We start from the raw sequence: 20,284 nt of genomic DNA on the forward strand, positions 1-20,284 counted from the left end.
TTAATTAAGGCACGTCAATCCTACAAAGAACATGTCAACTAAAGCAGCAATGTTTGCTATTGTCCTATTTACTAGATTTTTGAAACTACAATAACCAGTAATTGCAGTATTTCTGACGCTATCACTGTCACATATGAGAAAGAAAATGCACAACTACCAAACATCACTTAACTAGGAGGCTTGACGTACCTGTTTGAGGTTTCCACTCAGTGCTGCATAGATTGCTCTCTCATATCTATTAAACTGCTCCTAAAATAAACAGTAAAAGAAATACAACTTTTAATTAGAGAGCATATATGTTTTCTAGTGACTTTACATTTTAGTAGAGATCGATCCATTACAAAATGTTCCATCTAACAGTTACCAGAAAAAGCTGGAAAAATCACAGGACATATCAGGAGCCAAAATAAGAATAGCAAGTGACTTCCCCAGCAGCAAACACAGAGGCAGTAGGTTTACTTAAAATCATGTTACAGCATTGAGAAAAGTTCAATTAATATCAAGCACATCAGCATTATCTTACCTCTTCAGCCATACGCCAACAACTTATTTTCCAAATGCACCTATATGGATTCCCTTGAACAGGCTCCAGCTCTTTTCCTACATGCAAAGGACAATTTAACAAAAAAAAAAAAAAAAAAAAAAGAAGGAAAAGCTGCTATTAAAAAAAGAGAAACCAGTAAACAAGGTAAAGTTTCTTTTTTGCTATTAACCCAATTTCAATCCCTTTGGAACTCTTCCCAAAGCATTCTGATGCTTTCAACTGGACCGAAAGGTGGCTTTTCTGGGAAGTCTGGTAAATATGCACCTTAAAGTTACAGTTTTTTGAAAGCTTAGCTGCTATCTAGCTTTGAAGAAACTAATGTTTTTTATCATAACATTTCTACAACGTTTACACTTGGAAAACACAAATTTAAGGAGAAAAGAAATTTTTGTAACTTAAGGAATACAAACTTCTAAAAAATGTCACTGCTGCTGTTCTGCATGCATCTGCATGAGGGCATGCACCATGGAATTAAAACTCATGTAAGAGCAAGCAAGGGAGGTACACTAAACCAAGGCTAGGACACTGGTGGAGGCAGAACACTAAACCAAGGCTAGGACACTGGTGAAGCATCCAGATAGAAGTAACAGGCTACCAGGATTTGAAAAGTAGGAAAGCTTATGCCTTCCAGACCTGGCTATGCACAACACTTAGACATGTTCTTAAATTCTTTCCTAAATTCTGCAATGTCCTGAGCATAAAGAGAAGAAAGGTACTGTGTTATAAATAGGACCATGTGCAAGGAACTCCAGAACCAAGGAGAAAGGTAATTTAACAATTTTCAAATAATTTAAAAGCATCTCTTTTCCCTGCATTTACATTCACTGAACCTTAGTCCTTACTATACCTTTCTGAAGCTGGATATAGAGTCCAACTTTTGTAAGCAAGAAAATGTTTGATAGGTGGCATGAGTCAGGTGCTGAGAAAATACAGACTGAAATATTATATGGAGGTGGAGAAGATCTGTCCAGAACTCTGAGACATCTATTTCCTTGTGATTACGCTTGATTTTCAGAAAGAAAGTGACTGCACATTAATTGGATTCAGTGAACTCATACCTTCAACTAAAATAATTTCACATTAGTTTCTATGTGTCCAACAGACATGGCAAAATACAAAATAGGCTCCTAAGGTGAAAAGAAAGAGCTATTTCTCTTTGCCACAGACAGATATTAAGAAAAAGCCCTCTGCCCTATTTTTACATCTGCCTCAAATACAATTTGAAGTAGATACCCCCATTTATGTTAGGATCATGATACAATTTCCATCCTTCCAAAGTTGCAGCTCTCCAGGCCTGACCGCATCGTTTGCATAAGCGCTGTGCCTGAAAAACAATGGATTTTCTCAGCAACAGTCATTAAGGTAGGAAAACCACGAGCTTGTCCTTTAAAAATCTGAACATTATTAAAACAGTTAATTTGTGTAGAGATTTTACTATGCAAAAGATAAGCACAAAGAACCTTAAATTCAAAACAATTCAAAGACTTCAAAGTAAATAACATGTCATCAGTGGGTTTTTTCACTAAACATTTTAGTTTTTCAGTCAGTATTTATAGCAATGTGAGCAATATGCTACAGTCTCATCTTTGCTAGCTTAAACAGATGTTACGCATCCTTCTGATAAGTTTAGTATAAGGTGGCATCTTGTTGCTTAGATGTATAATCCATCTCTTCACGCAAGCACCTACTTTTCCTGGTGACTTCACTTTCCAAACCCCTCATGCACTTCTAAAAATAGCAATCCCACCTTTCCCATAATGATATTCAATAGCCTATGCACTAGCACAAATAGGTTTGATTCAAAGCTATTTTGAATAGCATGGAAAGTAGAACAGAAACTATACAAAAAAGATTGCCTACAACTCTTCCAATCTACACCCCTGGAAAAAAAAAAAAAAAAGTCAGCTAAAGATTATCTAATTAGTCTGACTGGTACTGTTCCAGGACTGACAAAACAGTATGAACAGTGAAAGAAATTGCAATATGCAGTCTCGGTTTGTTTAGCCAAATTCTGTTCGTTTCGCACTGGAAGGCTGCAGACATTCCACCATTTTGGGAACAGTGACAAACAGTGAATTTAAAGAATAGACAAGCAAGTTGTTCTAGCTTACTTGCTGCGTATTAGCTGTTGTATGGTAAATGAACAGCGGTTCATTCTTACTTCAGAGTAAACTCAAGGTATTTTAACCTACTGTTTCAGTAGTGAATAACCCATTTCATGCTTATCAGACAGTCGGAACATCATCGCAGTGACTGCAGAACAACCGATGCTGCAAATTTATATTCATATTGCCCTGCAGCAACATACTCGTGTGCTCATACTATCAGCAAATGAATAGATGTGCACCACAGTGGAACAAAATACTAGCAAGTAACCATATTCCTAAGTCTAAGGTCTAGGGCACAAGAATCTCATGTCCTTTTCCCCTGCCCATTACTCAAATGTCATTATATATACACACAGAGCTTAGTTGTAAGGGAATCAGTTTCCAGCTGAGGCCTTCAGACAACACCACAATACAAGTATTTACATGATTAAATCATGAAAGCCACTTCACAACCGGGAATTGTTACTCAGAACAGCCTGAGGACCGAAATTGCCTGGATGTTACTCAGCTAAGGATAATTGCAAAATATACACATCATATACTCTCTAAGCTGGAGCAACAGGCAGACTTACAGCAAAAGAGTTAATGGAGGATAACATGCTTTCTAGAACACTCAGGTAAAGTCTATCAGAGTTTTCACTGGTCAAGACCCTGCCAAACAATAAAAGTAAGAAAATGAAAGGTAGAAAGCAAGAAAGAAAAGCTACTTAACTAATAAGAGTAACCACTGCAAATAACTACGTTTCTTGATGGCAGTACTAGCCTATGAAGTTTGTGCACTGGTTCCCAGTTCTCAGTCCTGGGACACACCTCCAAATGTGTCATTGCAACTGTTTGTACAAGGTGATAAAAACAGGTCTGACTCTCTCCCTCAATTCCACTCAGATCATATACTCTAGGAAACGCTAAAGGAGCAGAGCAAGTAAAGTTTACTTAATTTAATGATATTTCTAAGAAAAGCATACATCAAACCTCTCTCCAGTTAAAACTGCAAGCACGTTCCACTCTAATATATCTAGAAGGAAGCCTGTATGATAATCTGCTGATTATCAGAGACGCAGTTAGGAAGTTCTTTGAAACATTCTGCGTGTTTGTCGGCAGTATTTAGTATCAAGCCACTACAGTAAAACAATATTGTGAAACAAGCCAAAAACCCAAGGATACAACATTTTTTCCACATCATCTATTCTACACCCAAAATTACTTAATTAAATGCAATATTTAATTAAAATACTAATTTAGCAGTTCATCACTGTCAGTATTGAGAATAAATTGAAAATTAAATCACTACAAGCCGAATTCAAACAGACTAGTACGCCACTTTTCATTAGCTTTAATAGTAAGATTTAAAATAAGTTAAACTAGTTAACCAAGCAGATACTATAACTTTCTGCAGCTTTCCTCATCTGTCATTCCTGCTCTGATGAGAGTGAAAAGATACTTCAATAACCTTGCATCATCTTCTCGGTCCAAATCATCAAGTGGCAGTTTCTGTCTTATAGGAGCATCTGGATCCTGCAAGGAAAAAAAGTCACCATCCATCCACACAATGTCTATATGCTTCTTCTGATGATTTCCTGTCCTGTTTTATAATTTGGAGTCACTTTTTTATGTTGGCACAACAATCTGTACAACCCATGTAATATCTAACATGATACTTCCCTGACTTGCCTCTCTCATTTCTTTTATTCCTCCTCTGTCAATGTTCCTACCAGAAGGACCCCTTGCAATTGCTTTATTTACTTCACCACCTTGGTTTTTGCCCCAAACTTCTCATCTTCCAGCTCTCCTCACCTTCAAACATCCTTTCCCCTTCTGCCTCTCTACCTACCAGACTGTTTCTCCTCCTCAACCTTCTGAGGCGGCTTTTCACAACAGCTGCACTTGCTTCTAGTTAATCCAAACAGATTTTCTCAAACCAATCAATACCTCAGATCACTCCCCAATTGAATTTAACTTCCACGACTGCTTTACTGTCACTGAGACAGTTCATTACCTCCTTTCATTGTACAGTCCTTTCTTTTCTTGACTGCCCTCCTATTAGCTTTTACTACAGTAGCTCTCAAGGAATCATATCAGGACTTAGTTTCATTGTAGTAGTTACTGCATAAAGACAGCATGCCCTTATCTGCAAGGGCTTCCAAATAGTTTTATAAGCTTTTCTGGTTAGGAACATGAGTTTGTTTCAGACATAAAAAGTAATTTACTTTATGTAATTTACTAAATTACATAAAGTAATTTACTTCACCAAATAGACCACAGGTACTTGAGATGGGGGTCGGGGAGGATGATGGGGGTATGGAAGTGATGGCTGAAAGAAAACAGAAGTCCACATATCCCAAAAGGAACTCCAGAGGTGCCCTGCCTCGCAATTTCTGTACTAATTTTCATCTTTTCCAACTTCAATGTTTTGCGATCTTAGATAGTACAACTACTTTTGCACAGTACAACTCTATCTAAAAAATGGTGGGAGGCCGTGAAAATAGCATATATACTCTCTCTGACCCATTCTGAAACCAAACCTTACTTTTAAATAATACTTACCAACTCTGTTACCAGAGCTCGAGAACTTCCAGTGTATGTACTCAACTGTCGCTGCTTCAGGATATGTAGTGTGTTCTCCCTGAAAGCAGTGAAATGTTTCTGAGAAAAATGGGGTTTTTTTTAGCAAGCACCTTTTAATAAGACACAAATATTGGAAGATATTTTTTGTTACATGGAATATGGTTACAGAAGAGACACACTTGGTTTGGTTGGTTTATCAATGAACTGCGTTACTGTTGTGAAAATGCAACATTTCACAAGAAGTACACTATTAGAATCAATTCACATATCTTTGATTTCTTTCAAAAGCATCCATTATTTCAATTATTCATGTATTTAACTATGAATTTATTTCTGCATGAGCAAAATGTCCCATTAGCAATCACTATAGAGTCAGCCTAGGAGACTAAATTCAAATTAGGATGAACACATGATTCCAAAAGCCTGTATTCACTGGCCACTAAAAACAGGCGTGTTCTAGGCATCTAGCATCAAAGGTGGTCTTTGGTCTTTTCTGCTGTAAAACCCATCATCACTGATAATAAAGATGACAATAGTGGCTTCTGGTGAAGGGTCAATGACACAAAGCGATGACAAGAACTTAGGCAAAAATTAAAGCCAGACAAAGAAGTGACCACCTGAGAAACACATAATAAAAATGGGTTTATCCATCATAACTAACAAGCTGATCAGCAGGTGACCATCTCTTATTATGCCTTATTGTGAAAAATCAAAATCAAATCTGCATTCAGGTTAAGATTAAACTAAGTTGCTTTGATGGTTTTCCTTCCATCGTTGCCTCCCAAAAGCAGTAACTGATAGATCTCAATTTTTACATCTGAGAATTTAAAGAAAAGTGAATGAACTGAACAATATTTAAAAATCCACTTCTTTTCGATTCTGTGTCTGTGCCTGTGAATCTTACACTTGATAGGAGCATGTATCCAATCAAAGAAAGTCTGAACTCACCAGTATACGGATTTTGCATAAAACTCAATATTATCGGAGAAGTCCCCAATTTCATCCTTGGCAATGCTCTCTAGCCAATCTACCACCAGCTGGAATAAAATTAAATTGCATTTTTAAAACAAACATGCAAAAAATAGTACCTTAACTGCCTTTCTATCATCTCTGCGTCTCCTCATTATCTACATGGTAACCAAAGGTGTACGCATCCTGAGGACTATTCCACTTTCATCTTAAGTATCCAATATGAAGGTTGTTCAGGCACTTGATCTCTATTTCTCACTAGATGCTGCAGTTACTACAGTGCTACTTAATAGTTTATTAATCACCACCAACAGTGAGAGATGCTCTAAATGGGACTAGCCTGCAGCCTTCCATCCTCTCCAAGTTAGCCTGAAAAACATTTCTGATCTTTAGAAACTAAAAAGCATTATTTTCACGCATACAAAGAATAACAAACTTCTGTGAGTATAAAAAAAAAAGTATTATAAATTTCTGATCTTTAGAAACTAGAGAGTATTATTGTTATGCATACAACGAATAACACACTTCAGTGAATATAAAAGAATAAGTATTAGAAACAGCTTAATCAAGTGCATGGAGCATTAGTGTTACAAACATTTCAGTCTCTACTGATCTATTTCCATTCTTAAAAAACTATTCATCATACCTGGCTTTGTCGAACAAGTGAATCTTTCTGAAACAAGTTGTCTACATTCGTCTTTTCACTAGCAGTTAAAACCTATTTAGGAAAAAGCTGATTATTACTTCATGAAAAAAAAAAAAACACAACTCGACACAAAACCATGAATACCAAATTGAACACATACTAACTCACAAACTTTCTACAAGTTCAGTATGCTACCTCTCCCTTACCCCTTTTTAAAAAACAGATGACACTACACATTTGTTTTATTTGGATGATCTTTTACACCAAGTTACACTGAAAACTGTAAAAAATTAGATTCAGAAGATAATTCACAAATATATGACCACAGAAAGATTCTACATAGTCGATCCACTGATTCCACTGGCTGTACTCATCCTAAATCCCATTTATTACTGTAAACATAAAAAGAATTACATTTTCCAAGACCATATGCACACTTATCATAAACAAGTGGAAAAAAAAAAAAAACAAAACCCAACTGCAGAACCCTGATCCTTCTATCTGCTCTCCTGAATTAATTTAGCTTTCATTAAGCTTGCAATAAAAAGAGAATAGAAAATGCATTTTCCTAAAAATTGCAGGTAGGAGGAGATTGGGGTTTGGCACAACAGCGTTTAATAGTGACAACTTAGCAGTGGGAATCCTAAAGGAAGATATTTTATAACTGAGAAAAAAGCAACTGCGATCATAAATTTTACAAAGGCAGAGTCATGTCACTTATTGTTTTGTCTTCCTAAGCATATTCTGGCAGCAAAGGCTGGAAGCACTGTATTGACATAGACAAGAAGACTACAGCTGAAACAAGAATGCTAAAAGATTTGGATTTCTCTTGAGATAAATTGGAATCAGGATTGCAAAGGCTAGACAGCTTGAAACCACATGTTCTTCTTTTAGACAAAGCAAAATTATCTCTGACCTATGGGAACATTAGCACTACTGATGCAACTTTTTAGAAGAAATAGTTATTTCCAGTGGATTTTCCAAGTGTATGTGGAATACTTCAGGAAATAAAACATAAAGTATAGTTTATAATATTTTTTACACTAGCATTTTCTCTTTAGAACTGAATATTAAATTCACTTTTCACAGTATATGAAATAATATTTATCTAGATAAAAATCAAATCAGTCTCATTCACATTCTTTCACCTTTGAATTTTGAGTGGCTGCAATATTGAGACTGTAAAAATAAAACACGAGCATTTAGTTTGTATTTAGCTTATTGTATCGCTTAACTCCCCCTCAAAAGACCAAGCTTACTGTGATATCAAATGCAGTTTCATCCTCCAGTGCAGACTGTATTCTGTCTCTGGAAATAAAAGTGCAAAATGGTAATGATTAAAATTAAGCTGAGAAAATTCAGCAGAATGCATAAGTGAAAGCGCTTAAAAATACCTTTACAAAAATATTCTTTTAAAAAAATACTAGAAGATGCAAAGGTAATAAGAATAGGCCCATATACAACTTTAATTTCTGTAAACAATAAATAGACATACATATCAGCACCTAGTTCCATAAACAGATTATTAATAGGCACTTAATTGCTTCACCCCATATTTATAAACTCGTAAAAATATAACCAAGAAAGTCAGCTCAGTGCAAAAACATAACGTGCTCTTCAAAGGAATTACCTATATAGCGAGGACAACAGTCTCCAAGTTACCATCTCCTGCTTGAGAAGCCACAAGACACTGGCAGTTTTTGAAAACTTTTGCTGTCCAGGAGTTGCCCGATAAACTATTTTCCCTAGTATATTCACCTGAGGTAGATAAATTTATACATAGTTAATATTGTCCAACACTGAATTTTTTTTCTAAGCCCATTACAGCAATCTTTTCATTATCCTGAATGCTTTCAACAACCAAGTTTGATTACTACCCCTTCAAAATAGGTAAATGATACTTCACACCATAAATTCCCTTAATTATTAATAAAAATGATATTAATACATCCTAGAGGCCATAAACCAAGAGAGCAGCTTTGTTTTGCAAGGCACTGTACCAACCCAGAATAAAAACAGCTGTTGATCAATTAAAAAGTACTAAAAGACTGGTTGAGAAGGCAACCACTGAAAAAAACCCCCACAAACTCCCAAACAAAAAACAAAACCACCAAAACCCCCAATTCGTTTTCCATATACATCAATATCAAACGTAAAGTCAGCCCTGTTGGTATCTGTGACGGCATTTATGCATTTATCAGTGCCTGAAAGATACCCTTTCCTTTCTAGCTCTGTTAAATGAGGAAACCCAAATTGTTAGTTACCACATAATTTACAGTATCACAAAAAAAAATTATTATATTTTCCTTTATAGGCAATAAAGTCTTCTCCATCAGTACTTAGTTCCAAAGCTCCCACTACTTCTGAGAACAGCCCCAAACTTACATTTTAGGAGTACCCAATTTCTTGGGCATCAATATATTCATCAGTTTTCAAGTGGGAGGTGAACAACAGATTTGGAGAAAAGAATGAAGTGTACCATCATGATGCAAGAGAGCAGCATGATCTTCTGTTTCCTTCTGTTACCACCCCCAAAATATGAAAAGAGTTCATGGCTGCTAGGAGCCACTGGACTGATCTCAGGGTACAGCCGAGAGGCAGCATGAGAGCTCAGGGCTGTCCCTCCACCCCCATCCCAATCTCGGTCAGCAACAGCCAAGCCAGTCCTGGGAGCAGCACCCTTCACTCTACTTTTGTAGGTCCTTGGCAACATACAGTCAACTCCCCCCAGTTCCACATCACTTAAAACAACCACACATATTCCGTGATCTTGTAGATAGCATCCATATTCTCAAAGAGAAGGGACAGAAGAGACTTTCTTTTCCATTTCAGCTCAAAAGTTCCACCACCTTACAAAATAATCAAGTTTATTTTCCTTCTCTTTTCTGCTTCCCACTTGGGAATGCAATTGTCGTACACACCTCATTAAAGATCTTTGCATTCTCCAACTCAGCCCCAACAACAAATTTGCACCAAATAGGCCTAGCAACCTTCTACCAAGAACATATTGCCTCAACACAGACAGAGGTATGAAGTCTCTTAAAAAAATTATCTGCCCGCCTCCCTCTTTTGTGATCAACACTTATTGACAAAAGCATGATAATTTCTTCCTTTCAAACTGTCAAGCCCTGCTGATCCCAAACTGTCAGTCAACAGCCAATCAAATAAAAAACTGTGTCTAAAAGCAGAGACACCTTAAATCTAATGTTGAGCTCTCTCCTGCCAGCTTGTTAGTAACGTAGCCAAAAACTCTTAAAGCATCCTAATACAATTATTTTATCTATTTATACCCAAGAGAAGTAAGTACTTTTTAATCCAGTTTATTATCATTAACAAAAAATCTATACATCTGCTCATGTTTATTGTCCCTTGACACTTGCAGTGGAATGGCAGCCAGATGACATTTTTAGTATTCAGCAAGCTACACAATGGGTATTCCTGTGCCAAAGTAGCGTATGAGGAGAGAGAGAGATGCTATTCAATGCTAGTGTTCAGTGACTCATAAGACTGCAACCAGCTGGAAGATTTAAATTATCTATATTAAGCACTGTGACTTCTCATCTCAAAGAAAAATAGCAGTACTACTTAGGGAAGGGAGTGCAAAATAAAGTAAATAAAAGGCCAAGCAAACTACTTACCTGACTGTTACAAATACTTTCATACTCATCCACAAGATCAAAAATGGTAGTTGATGTATGCTTCAGGAAGGAATGCAGAAAATCTGAGTACATGCTCATAGTAGCTAGAACAGATTTAAGAAGAAACAGCCATATTAGACACAACTTGGTAAAAAAACCCAACTCATCACGCTACAAAAAGATCCTTCTGATGACAAGGCATCTCTTTTGTAAATCTAAATAAGGACAATGATGATATGAACCATCTATATCCCATAAAGTCAGAAGAACTTATCAGCTAAGACAGTAAGACACACAGAAGATACAAGGTAAGTAAAATAATTATAAAACTTTTGCTGTAAACATGTAATCTGAGAAAGTTTTAACAACAAACTCATTTGCGTATCTTCACAAAACTAATCCAGTTTGCGTCTTACATCACTAGAGCATCTCATTTGTGCCATCAGGTTCCACCAGAGACACAAACTCTCAATACTCCAATAACTGTAAGAGATTAACTTTCTGAACTTTTAAACTAGACTGTTTTTGACAAAGAAGTATCTCAGCAAAATAATACAGGGAAAAAAAAAAAAAAGAACATATATATTCATATCCCACAAATAAAAAATAGTCAGTTATTATGAAAACTTCAGATCGTCTCACCAGCTTCCCCAGGATCATCCTCGCGCAACAGTACAGCGCTCATAGTGACATCTTCCGTCATATTGGATGTGTCTAGATTTACAAACATTCCTGTCTGCTGAGGCGAGAGCGCCATTGTCCAGCTACTTTCATCCAACTAAAATAATAACAAGAACATAAGGAAGAGAAACAGCAATCTCAGACTATTATAAGCCTAGGTCGAAGTTTTTTCATTCTATAGGAATGGTATAAACAGAGCATCTCTAAAAATCATTGGTGAAATAACTGCCATATGGTAAGGTGCAACTGTGCCTTTAACAAACAGCTCTGAAAAGATAAATTTTAACCTGCAAAAAGGAAAATCTCAACGTCTCCTTCAGGAAGTAACTAAAGTAGAAGCTAATCTAATAAAACCTTCCACTTTAGAACACCACGTATCACTTTTCGTCTTAAAACAAATAACCCTAAAAACTTTCATGTTCTATTATGCTAAATGTTTACTTAGTATTCTGTTATTCAAAGTAAAGAGACAGAATAACATTGACTAATTTGTGAAGCAACTGCGAAAAGTTAAGCAAAATAGTTAAAATTTGAATCAGAACCATTTATCAGTCTTTCAACCTTCTTGGTACGTTGCTCAAACCCATTTGATCGAATGAAGCAATATATGTTTAAAATAATAGCAAGTATCAGAATATTAAGGGGGGAAATAAAGACATACCTATACCTTTTGGGGGCATTTCAGGGGAGGTATTTGATAACATATGGGATGTCAGAGCAGTAAAAAGGCCAAAACAGAAAACAGACTGTACATATGCTGCACTGACAGGACAGCTTCCTATAGCTGTTTCCATGACAGGAATTGCTTTCTCAGCAGTAATTACTGCTATACAAAGACCTAGAGATGTGCCACTGGTTCATTCCTTTTCCAGACTGGTCCCACCCAAACAAGTACAAACAAGGAACCAGAGGATATTACTGTGGCAGTCTCTTAAGTATATCCAAAAACTGTGGACATATACCTGCTATTCTTCCTCTTATGCCCCAGTTTCTACCCACAGTATTCCTCCTGCCTGATTTCTCTTTGCCATTATTGCCCTCTAGCCAACCAGAACAGAATGCTGTAGCATTCCAACTGCAGAGTAAAAATAACAAGGAACTCAGTTCCAGTAAAATCGTATCAGGTCTCTGTGGGAAATACAAAAAAGGCTGATGAGTGTTCTTATCTACCAGGTAGTAAATTTCCACAAGACATAATTTTAAGTCCTTTTTCCATCACCCTCCTGTGAAAGCCTCTGTCTGGTCTCAAGTTTCCCCCTGCTACTCTAAACTAGATTCAAGTCAGAGTACTAAATGTTAACCTAAAATGTACTCCACTACAAAACCCTAGTTACAGAATAAAAAGAGGCTTTGAAACAGAGGAAAAGTGCCACTGCTAAGAGTTGTATACATGTTGATCAACTAGGCCCCAGAACCTGATAATTTAAAGAAACAAATGGGCTGTAACAAACTTCAGAAACGACCAGAAGGGAGAATGAATTAAAATGCACATACAGAAAGACATCTTAACGTGGTTTGAGTTAATTTAAAAATAAAATACTTCAGATGTCTCTACTGATAACTCTTCTAAAGACATTACAGTAGACGATAATAAGTTATCGGAAAAGCTTGTTCTTTGAAGTCCAAACTTTAACATCCAAGTGAAGCCTAATACTAATAAAATAAGAAAAAATCTGGAGGTTTAACTTGCTGACATAGAACAATTGTCTTTGAAGAATTTGTAAACAAGCAAAGTCAAGATTTTTGTAGTCGCAAGCTGATGTTATAAGGCCTAGCTTAACACACATGGTGTATTTAGCAAGTCCTTAAACCCCTCTATTATTCCTCACTGCCTCATCTCAAAGACCACCACAGTAATAAATAATACTAGCAGCAAACAGCAACAGTACTAGCAAGCTTCTACCACCCACAGTTTGTCCTTGGTGCAAACAACACTGAAACACTGTAAACTTGTAGTTTCTTATAAGTTTCACAGGAACAAAAGAGAAAAAGGGGCTCTAACCATCTTACCATTGACAGATTGCCAAAAAGTCCAGGAGTTGGCAGAATCAGCGGAGATTTTCCTCCTGTTCCCAGGATGGCAGACATATCTGACGGCTTCATGGAACTTCGAGTTAGTGCAGTAACTGAAAGACAGAGAGCCTTTTCTGAAAAGGAGTAGTATTTAAGGCCACTGTGCTTTATCAAGGAGCTCCAAAGGAACTCTTACAACGGAGACTGAAGTATTCATGAAATCCTGCTCACTCACACAAGAAACAAACAAACCAACCTGATAGAGAAGTAACTTGCTCCTGCCCATCTTCATTTTCCTTCCATCAGAAGGCTTGTACCAAACCCACAAATGCCAATTATAAAAGAAACACAAGTCATAGGCCCAACAACACTTAGAAATAAGGAGGTTTATTATCAATAACGGAACTTAATAACCTACACATCTAGTTTGTATAACTACAGTTATACAAACACCCTGTTAACCAAGTCTGGAGCATACTCAAGCCCTACTTTTTCAAGTAGGGCACATATAAATGTAAAGACAAAGCCTATCTACTATCATTTCAGTCCTCCTCAAGTCCAGCAACATTCCAGATAAAAGTCTGAAGCCAGGTTGAACGCGAGTGTATATATGCACCAAATACGTGACACACCTTCAGTTACTAGAGTTCACTGGTAAGCACACACTATGAGCATAAATAATCCGGAAATTGCTCTCCAAACTCTTAAAGCAAAAGGCAACCACAAGTCTGCTCTACCAAGCGCTACATCTGCTCCAGATACTCCTGCACATTAGTGTAGTGGCTTATGTCCCTAGGAATATCTGACCCATGTTAAAAAAGGAGACACTGCTGTGTAGGATGATAAATGCCACATCCTATGACAACAGGGAGCTCCACCACAACAGACCTTCATACAGCCCAAAGACCACAGAATTTGCATTGAGACAGTTGCTGCTTTGGTCCCCTTATCAATCACAAACAGTCTGGGAAGCCACCTAAAAACATTGGTTACATTAAGACAATGATAGCTAGATCAGGAGCCGTGTCACCAACGGTAAAGAGGGAATGATACACAGTCCCAAAATTTTGTTTGCAAATTTGCAGCCAGAAGTGCTTGTACAACCCTCAACAGCTGTTCTTGATAACAAAACAGCTTCAGTCAGTATTGAGATCATTAATGTTTCCTTTTGGACTTGAGGACTGCTGGAATCAGAGGCAAAGATGTGCACAACAGCATATAAAAACACAAAATAAAGAGCATGTTTGGGGTGTCCATCAGACTCCAACCAGTTTGGAAGCAGAAGATCAAATACCTATGGCACTCCACCCCACCCCCCCCAACACCTGAGGTAAACAGAACTTTCTTGGAATGCCCTCAGTCCTGAGGATCGACAAGAGTGTATCTCATCAGATTCCTGATGCCCTCAAATTATAAAGGGGAAAGGTCATTGCAATCAGGTACAGGGACTCTAGAGGACTTCTTATCAATAGGTAGATTTGGTTTTCCATGCATCAGTTCCACACAGACAAAGAAAGCTGAAGAATCAAAGGTTTCTGTCCCAAGGTTTATGTCTTTATATCAGCACATATCTTGAATCACCACAAACAAATTCTCCCTAAACTCTTGAGACGTGGAAGTCAGGCATACGGAAGATCAAAGACACAAATCAATTTTCAATCTGTAGAACTAGAATTATGTCTACTAACATTAAAAGTCTGACTCTGAAGTTGCAGATCAAAGAATTTGCATTGTTAATGGCTCATCCTTCTCTCCTTCATGGTACTAGAAATAACTGCTATAACCTCCCCTACCCATAAGATACAATGCACTCAAAGTTAGGAATTTACAAGGTGGCAGAAAAGAACTATGTTGAATAATCCTCAAATAGTCCCAAACCCACAATTAGGAGCAACTGACATCAAAGGAAGCAACAAACCCTGTCCCCAAGAGAGGAGATAATGTATGCACTTCCCAAAAACACTTTAAATATTCCACTGTAGGAATGGGACTGCACAACGGGAACAGAAACAGGAGTGAAAATGCCAATGCTTTGTTTGTTGCAGGATCTTCAGACAGTTTGAAAGAGAAGTAGCTCTAGCCTATGCAGCAGATGATGCTTGTGACTCTCAGAAAATCTCTACGATGCAGTGGTAGAGGGGTAAAACAGAAGAAAGCCAAGATGCCAAGGAGAAATGCAGGGTTGTAATGAAGAAGCAACAAGTCTTTGGATTAAACAGTGCAGGAACGTCAAATAGCAAGCCTTTTGTAGGGACTGCCTGTCCACTCATGATGCTGTTTGAAGAAAGTTTATCACAAATCATAACCGCATGTGTGGATAATTGTCAGCTCTGTTTAGGGAAGTTTGTAGAGAGAATCATTATTCAGAAACCAGAAAGTCTCCTTCTGAAGTCTGTTAAAAAATAGATGATAGGTTTACAGAGTATATGCTGCCTAGTAACATCTCCTGGTGTAACACCTCTTGATCTGCTTGATCACAGTATTTTGCATCTGTAATCTCTACTTTCACCTGACATCAACTCTTTACTTTTGGGGCACAGCTGTTGCACAAGCTAACTGTACATGACTTCTTACTGAAATTCTGCATGGCTGAACTTCCTGAAAATAGATAAAACAAACTTCATAATGACAAAACCATGGCAAGCTGTTAAATCAACATGCTAACTGAATTAAAGATCTTCACTGGAGACACACAATGGTCAAGATGGTATACACATGCTCTAATTTGAAAAGTGAGAAAAGAGCTATTTGATTTTGAAGTGCTCTCTGACCATCTCACTATGACACACAACACGTCTCTCTTAAAACAGCTAACACATCACCCATCTCCAAGCAGTCCTGAAAGGACGATGTGGAGCAGCAAAAGGTGCAACCATCCTCTTGGAGCTTGCTGGAAAACACACTGACTAGATGATGACAAAAAAAGAGGAATCCCTTATATAAATGCCTGAATGATGACAAAATAAAGACTACAGGAAGAGACCGACAAGGAAAAGGGAGGCAAGCCCTGGTGATGACATGGAAATGTGAGGAATGGGCATGTTTCTTTATTTCAGCCACAATTAGTAAGGGAGGCTCTAAGAAGATTACAGACCTTTTCACAGCATGTTTAGTGTCAAGTCAACACTAAGAACAACTTCCAGCTCCATTGCGAGAGCTGTCAATGCTGACTCACAAGTAGCTTGTGCTTGAGAAGAAGGCTGATGCTAACAGCAATTATCTTTGCTGCTGGCTGCCAAAACAGAAGCCATGAGGTATTACACTAAACAAGAACAAGCAGGGGCCACAGAGAACTTGCCAGGAACCCTGAGAAATCATGAAGAATCAGTCTCTCTGGAACTTGATATCTCTGCACCAGTTTGGGAACAATCCCCAACACACTCCAAGATGAGTAAGCTGATGCAGAACACAGGGGCTGAGATTGGGAGGTTTCAGAGCAACCTGACCCTAGCCACCAAGTGTGGTTCCACAGCCTTTCTGTGAGATGTGCCATCTAATTTCTTCTTCTGCTAGTGGAGAGGGAAGTCATTTACTGATGCAACCAATAAATACACCTGGTAGAAAGGTCAGCAACAGAATTAACCTGCCACAACAAGAAGGATGGAAAAATACCTGAGGAGGCATTACACAACAGAAAATCCTGAAGAATTAAAAGCTACTGCAAAACCAAAAGAAGGATGCAAAAAAGAAGGTAACACAACAAACTAGACTGCTGACTAGTAAGGCAAGAATCAGTGTCAACATGGTACTTGAGAGAAACTGAAATGATACTGGATATACTCTTGTACCAAACAAAGAAAATGAAGCTCAAACACCCTCTAAAAACTGAAAGGCAAAAATCCATTGGCATTCACCAATAGCATAAATATATAACATATGTTGACGGCTACTAGGTGGTTTTTTCCATATTTGTAAATGTGTTCAATTTCAGAATCATCAAGCAGTTGAGGGTGGAAGGAAGGTCTGGAAATCATCTGCTCCAACCCCCCCACCCAAAGCTGTGTCAACTAGAAAAGGTTGCTCAGGACCTTGTCCAGTCAGTTTTGGTTATCTCCAAGAACGGAGACTCCACAGACGGTCTGGGTAACCAGTTCTGGCACTCAATCACCCTTACAGTACAAAAGTTTCTTCTTATCTCTAACCAGAATTCCCTGTATATCCTGCTGCACCTACCGCCTCTTGCCTTTTCACAGGGCACCACCAAGAAGAGCCTGGCTATCTTTTTACTCCCTCCCATCAGGTATTTATATAGACAGACAAGATCCCCCTGAGCCTTCTCTTTCCTAGGCTAAACAATCCCAGCTGTTCTCAGCCTCTCCCTCACATGTCAGATGCTCCAATCCCCTAATTGACTATGTGGCCCTTTGCTGGGCCCACTACAGTGCATCCGTGTCTTTCTCCTTATGAATTGTTACCAATTATCAAGTCCAAGGGTATAATTCCTTTAAGTAAATACTAAAGAAAGAAAGCAGTCTTACCTGGCTGGCGAAGCAATGAATTAGGAGTTCGGGAAATCATCTGGCCTCTGGGCGTCATGTTTCCAATAGTGTCATCCAGGGATGTAAGAACTGATTAATAAACAAGTTAAGAAACACTTTCCTAAACACACTTTCGGCTCTATTCAAAATGTGAATGTGAATTATGAATACTTGGAAAAGAAAAATATTCTGCTTTAGCTCAAATATGATGAAGATTACACATCTTGTCTTTCAGACTAAAGCATAAATTCCCATTCATAAGCCTGAGTTAGGTCACAAAATGTTTCATCAGAAGGTTAAAAGCTGGAGGGCTAAAAGGGACACTGCAAAGTAAAGTTTAGAAACATGAGCTCAACAGGTCTGGGACTCCTCATAACTGCTCAGATCAAAGAGAATACTTTTGCCGCATGAGGAGCTGCTTTATGCTACATAAACCATAAAAAGAAAATCCGACACTGAATGCATTTAAAAAAATTTTCTCTCTCTCTCAGTTCCAGGATGCTGATGACTTTAACAAAATAGTCTCTGTTGCTCTACTTTGCTTCTTACTGTCAGCAACAAGGTTCAGTGCTCTAGGTAAGGTTTACTAAGAAGCAGTTGTGTAAAAGTTTAAGTATCCTATGTCATGTCAGTGTCCAAGAACATCATGATTCTTAGGGACAATATAATTAGGGCCAATATCTCACTACTTTTTTTCTGCTTGCAAAAAAACAGAAGGACGAGCAAATGTACTGGATTCCTTTGCTATCATAACCAGAAAAATACCATTATATTAACTGTCAAATTACATGTTGGCTTTTTTTTTTTATTGTAAATAAGTAGGGGGAAAAATCCTGTGGAAATATGAATGTATGTCTGTGCACTCCTCTTCCTATTACTGTGGATGGAAAGTTAAGACACACTAAATAATCACAATACTATGATAACAGAGTACATGCAAAAGAGCACAAAACCATAAAATTAAGATATAATGTAGTGAAGAAAACTATTTTTTCAAAAACTGAGATGGAGTCAGCTATGGCTCACATAGTTCTCTGGGTTGACATCAACCTGAGTTCATAAGCTCACGAAAAACTGCAAAACACCACACTACACAAATGTGACGGCATAAGTTTAGGAGATAGGCAATGCAACATCCCTGCAATCACAATGAACCCACAACCAAAATAATCAATCTAAACGTAGTCAAGAACTGACTATACAATGATTTTGACAATCTCCTACTTCCCCTGAAGCCTACTGAATAATCTGTTCTGAGCCGTCAACAGCTTTGACATCGTTTTAGAATACGATGGGGGGAACAGGAGGAGAGAGAGAAAATTCCATTCAGAGGAAATACTATTCTGTGAGAAGGCAAAGAATTGCATCTTTTGGCTCACCCCTCCTGAGTTCTTCTGTAAAGGCCAAGTAATGTAACATGTTGCTGAAAACTCAGTATTTTTCTAAATTAAACTCATCATTTCATAGTCACACTTTTAATCAGTTACTAATATTCCTCCCTACTAGTTTTTAGATGCTCCAATCATAGTTTTGTTTTTGAACTTTTCTCCTTCTTAATGCATGAAACTACCACACAGAAAAAAAACCCAGACTACTGAAGGGTAAAATATGAGAAAGTTCAATAGGGAAATTTTGACTGCAGAATACCTCACAAATCAGATAACGATTTCACATTATATTCATGCACTCTTCACTTTGAACGGGTATAAAACAAAGAGAAACTTGCTACATGTTTGAAAACCATTCTCAACTTGCTCAAAATCAAAGCAGTGGTAAAAATATCCACACCGTGTGAACACAGCAAGCAATGACTGAAGAGAAACAAAAAGGATACTAGAAACTCTTTTTTGAGAGCTTTGCTTCCGTCCAGGTCTGGCCATTTCTGGATCGCAGGGGGATGGCATGTCTCCAAAACCATTTCTACAGAACAGCAACAGAGAGACACTAAGTAAGCAAGTGAATCCAAGCAGAACATACAAGATTTTTTTGTTGGTTCATGTATCTCTGCAACTGGGAAACTAAAACAAAGCATAAGTCCCCTCTAATTCTAGTACTGATATCCAGTTTCCTCTACAGAACATCCAGTATTGCTTGTCAGTTGGGGAAAATGAGCTTGTCTGAAAACCCATGCTTTTTTCCTCCTACACCACAACAGACATTTTTGTTATTGGGGGAAAAACAAAAAAAAAGCAGTAAAAGATGCAACAGCAGGGAATTCAATTTTGAATGGAAAAATTCAATTGAAAGAATGACATGATTTCACTGTTCGATTTTTTTTTTCCCCCCAGACACACAAAATCCCCAGACTGAGAAAGTTCACGTGTCTTGCAGAAGGGGGGAAAAAAATACGCTAACGATTACTAAGACGCCAAGGAGAAGCTACGTATGGACTGTGAAGGCCACGGCTGTGACTGCCTGAGCAGGCCTGTCCGTACAGCACCGCGCAAAGGCCCGGCTCAACAATTCCCCCGTAATTAACAAGTTCAGTTTAATTGATAATGACATTCCAGAAGAAATCAAACAGACTCAAAGCTCTCGGGGACATAAAAGCCTCCGACACCCCTCAAGAGACGGTTCCAGCCTCGCTATGGCTTCCAGCCCGCACCGCCGCGACAGGGGGACGTGTCACAACACATCACACC

The 20,284-nt window shown here is 38.0% G+C and overlaps 1 protein-coding gene across 1 annotated transcript in view; it reads right to left on the reverse strand.

The window, feature by feature from the left end:
* The window catches only part of NUP107 (nucleoporin 107kDa), a 32,828-nt gene extending 13,282 nt beyond the window's left edge, over positions 1–19,546 (reverse strand). Inside the window, exons 1-14 of the mRNA XM_009887800.1 lie at positions 19,477–19,546; positions 17,643–17,732; positions 13,162–13,277; positions 11,113–11,248; positions 10,471–10,574; positions 8,463–8,590; positions 8,092–8,140; positions 6,833–6,904; positions 6,166–6,254; positions 5,197–5,275; positions 4,056–4,167; positions 1,778–1,870; positions 524–600; positions 190–249 (exon numbers count right to left, since the gene is read on the reverse strand). Of these exons, the coding sequence (XP_009886102.1) occupies positions 190–249; positions 524–600; positions 1,778–1,870; positions 4,056–4,167; positions 5,197–5,275; positions 6,166–6,254; positions 6,833–6,904; positions 8,092–8,140; positions 8,463–8,590; positions 10,471–10,574; positions 11,113–11,248; positions 13,162–13,277; positions 17,643–17,732; positions 19,477–19,546 (1,275 nt within the window). The remainder of the gene's footprint in view (positions 1–189; positions 250–523; positions 601–1,777; positions 1,871–4,055; positions 4,168–5,196; positions 5,276–6,165; positions 6,255–6,832; positions 6,905–8,091; positions 8,141–8,462; positions 8,591–10,470; positions 10,575–11,112; positions 11,249–13,161; positions 13,278–17,642; positions 17,733–19,476) is intronic.
* Positions 19,547–20,284: the final 738 nt, after the last annotated feature.

The sequence above is a fragment of the Charadrius vociferus genome, unplaced genomic scaffold (genome assembly GCF_000708025.1).
Source record: "Charadrius vociferus isolate BGI_N301 unplaced genomic scaffold, ASM70802v2 scaffold125, whole genome shotgun sequence".
Taxonomy (NCBI): domain Eukaryota; kingdom Metazoa; phylum Chordata; class Aves; order Charadriiformes; family Charadriidae; genus Charadrius; species Charadrius vociferus.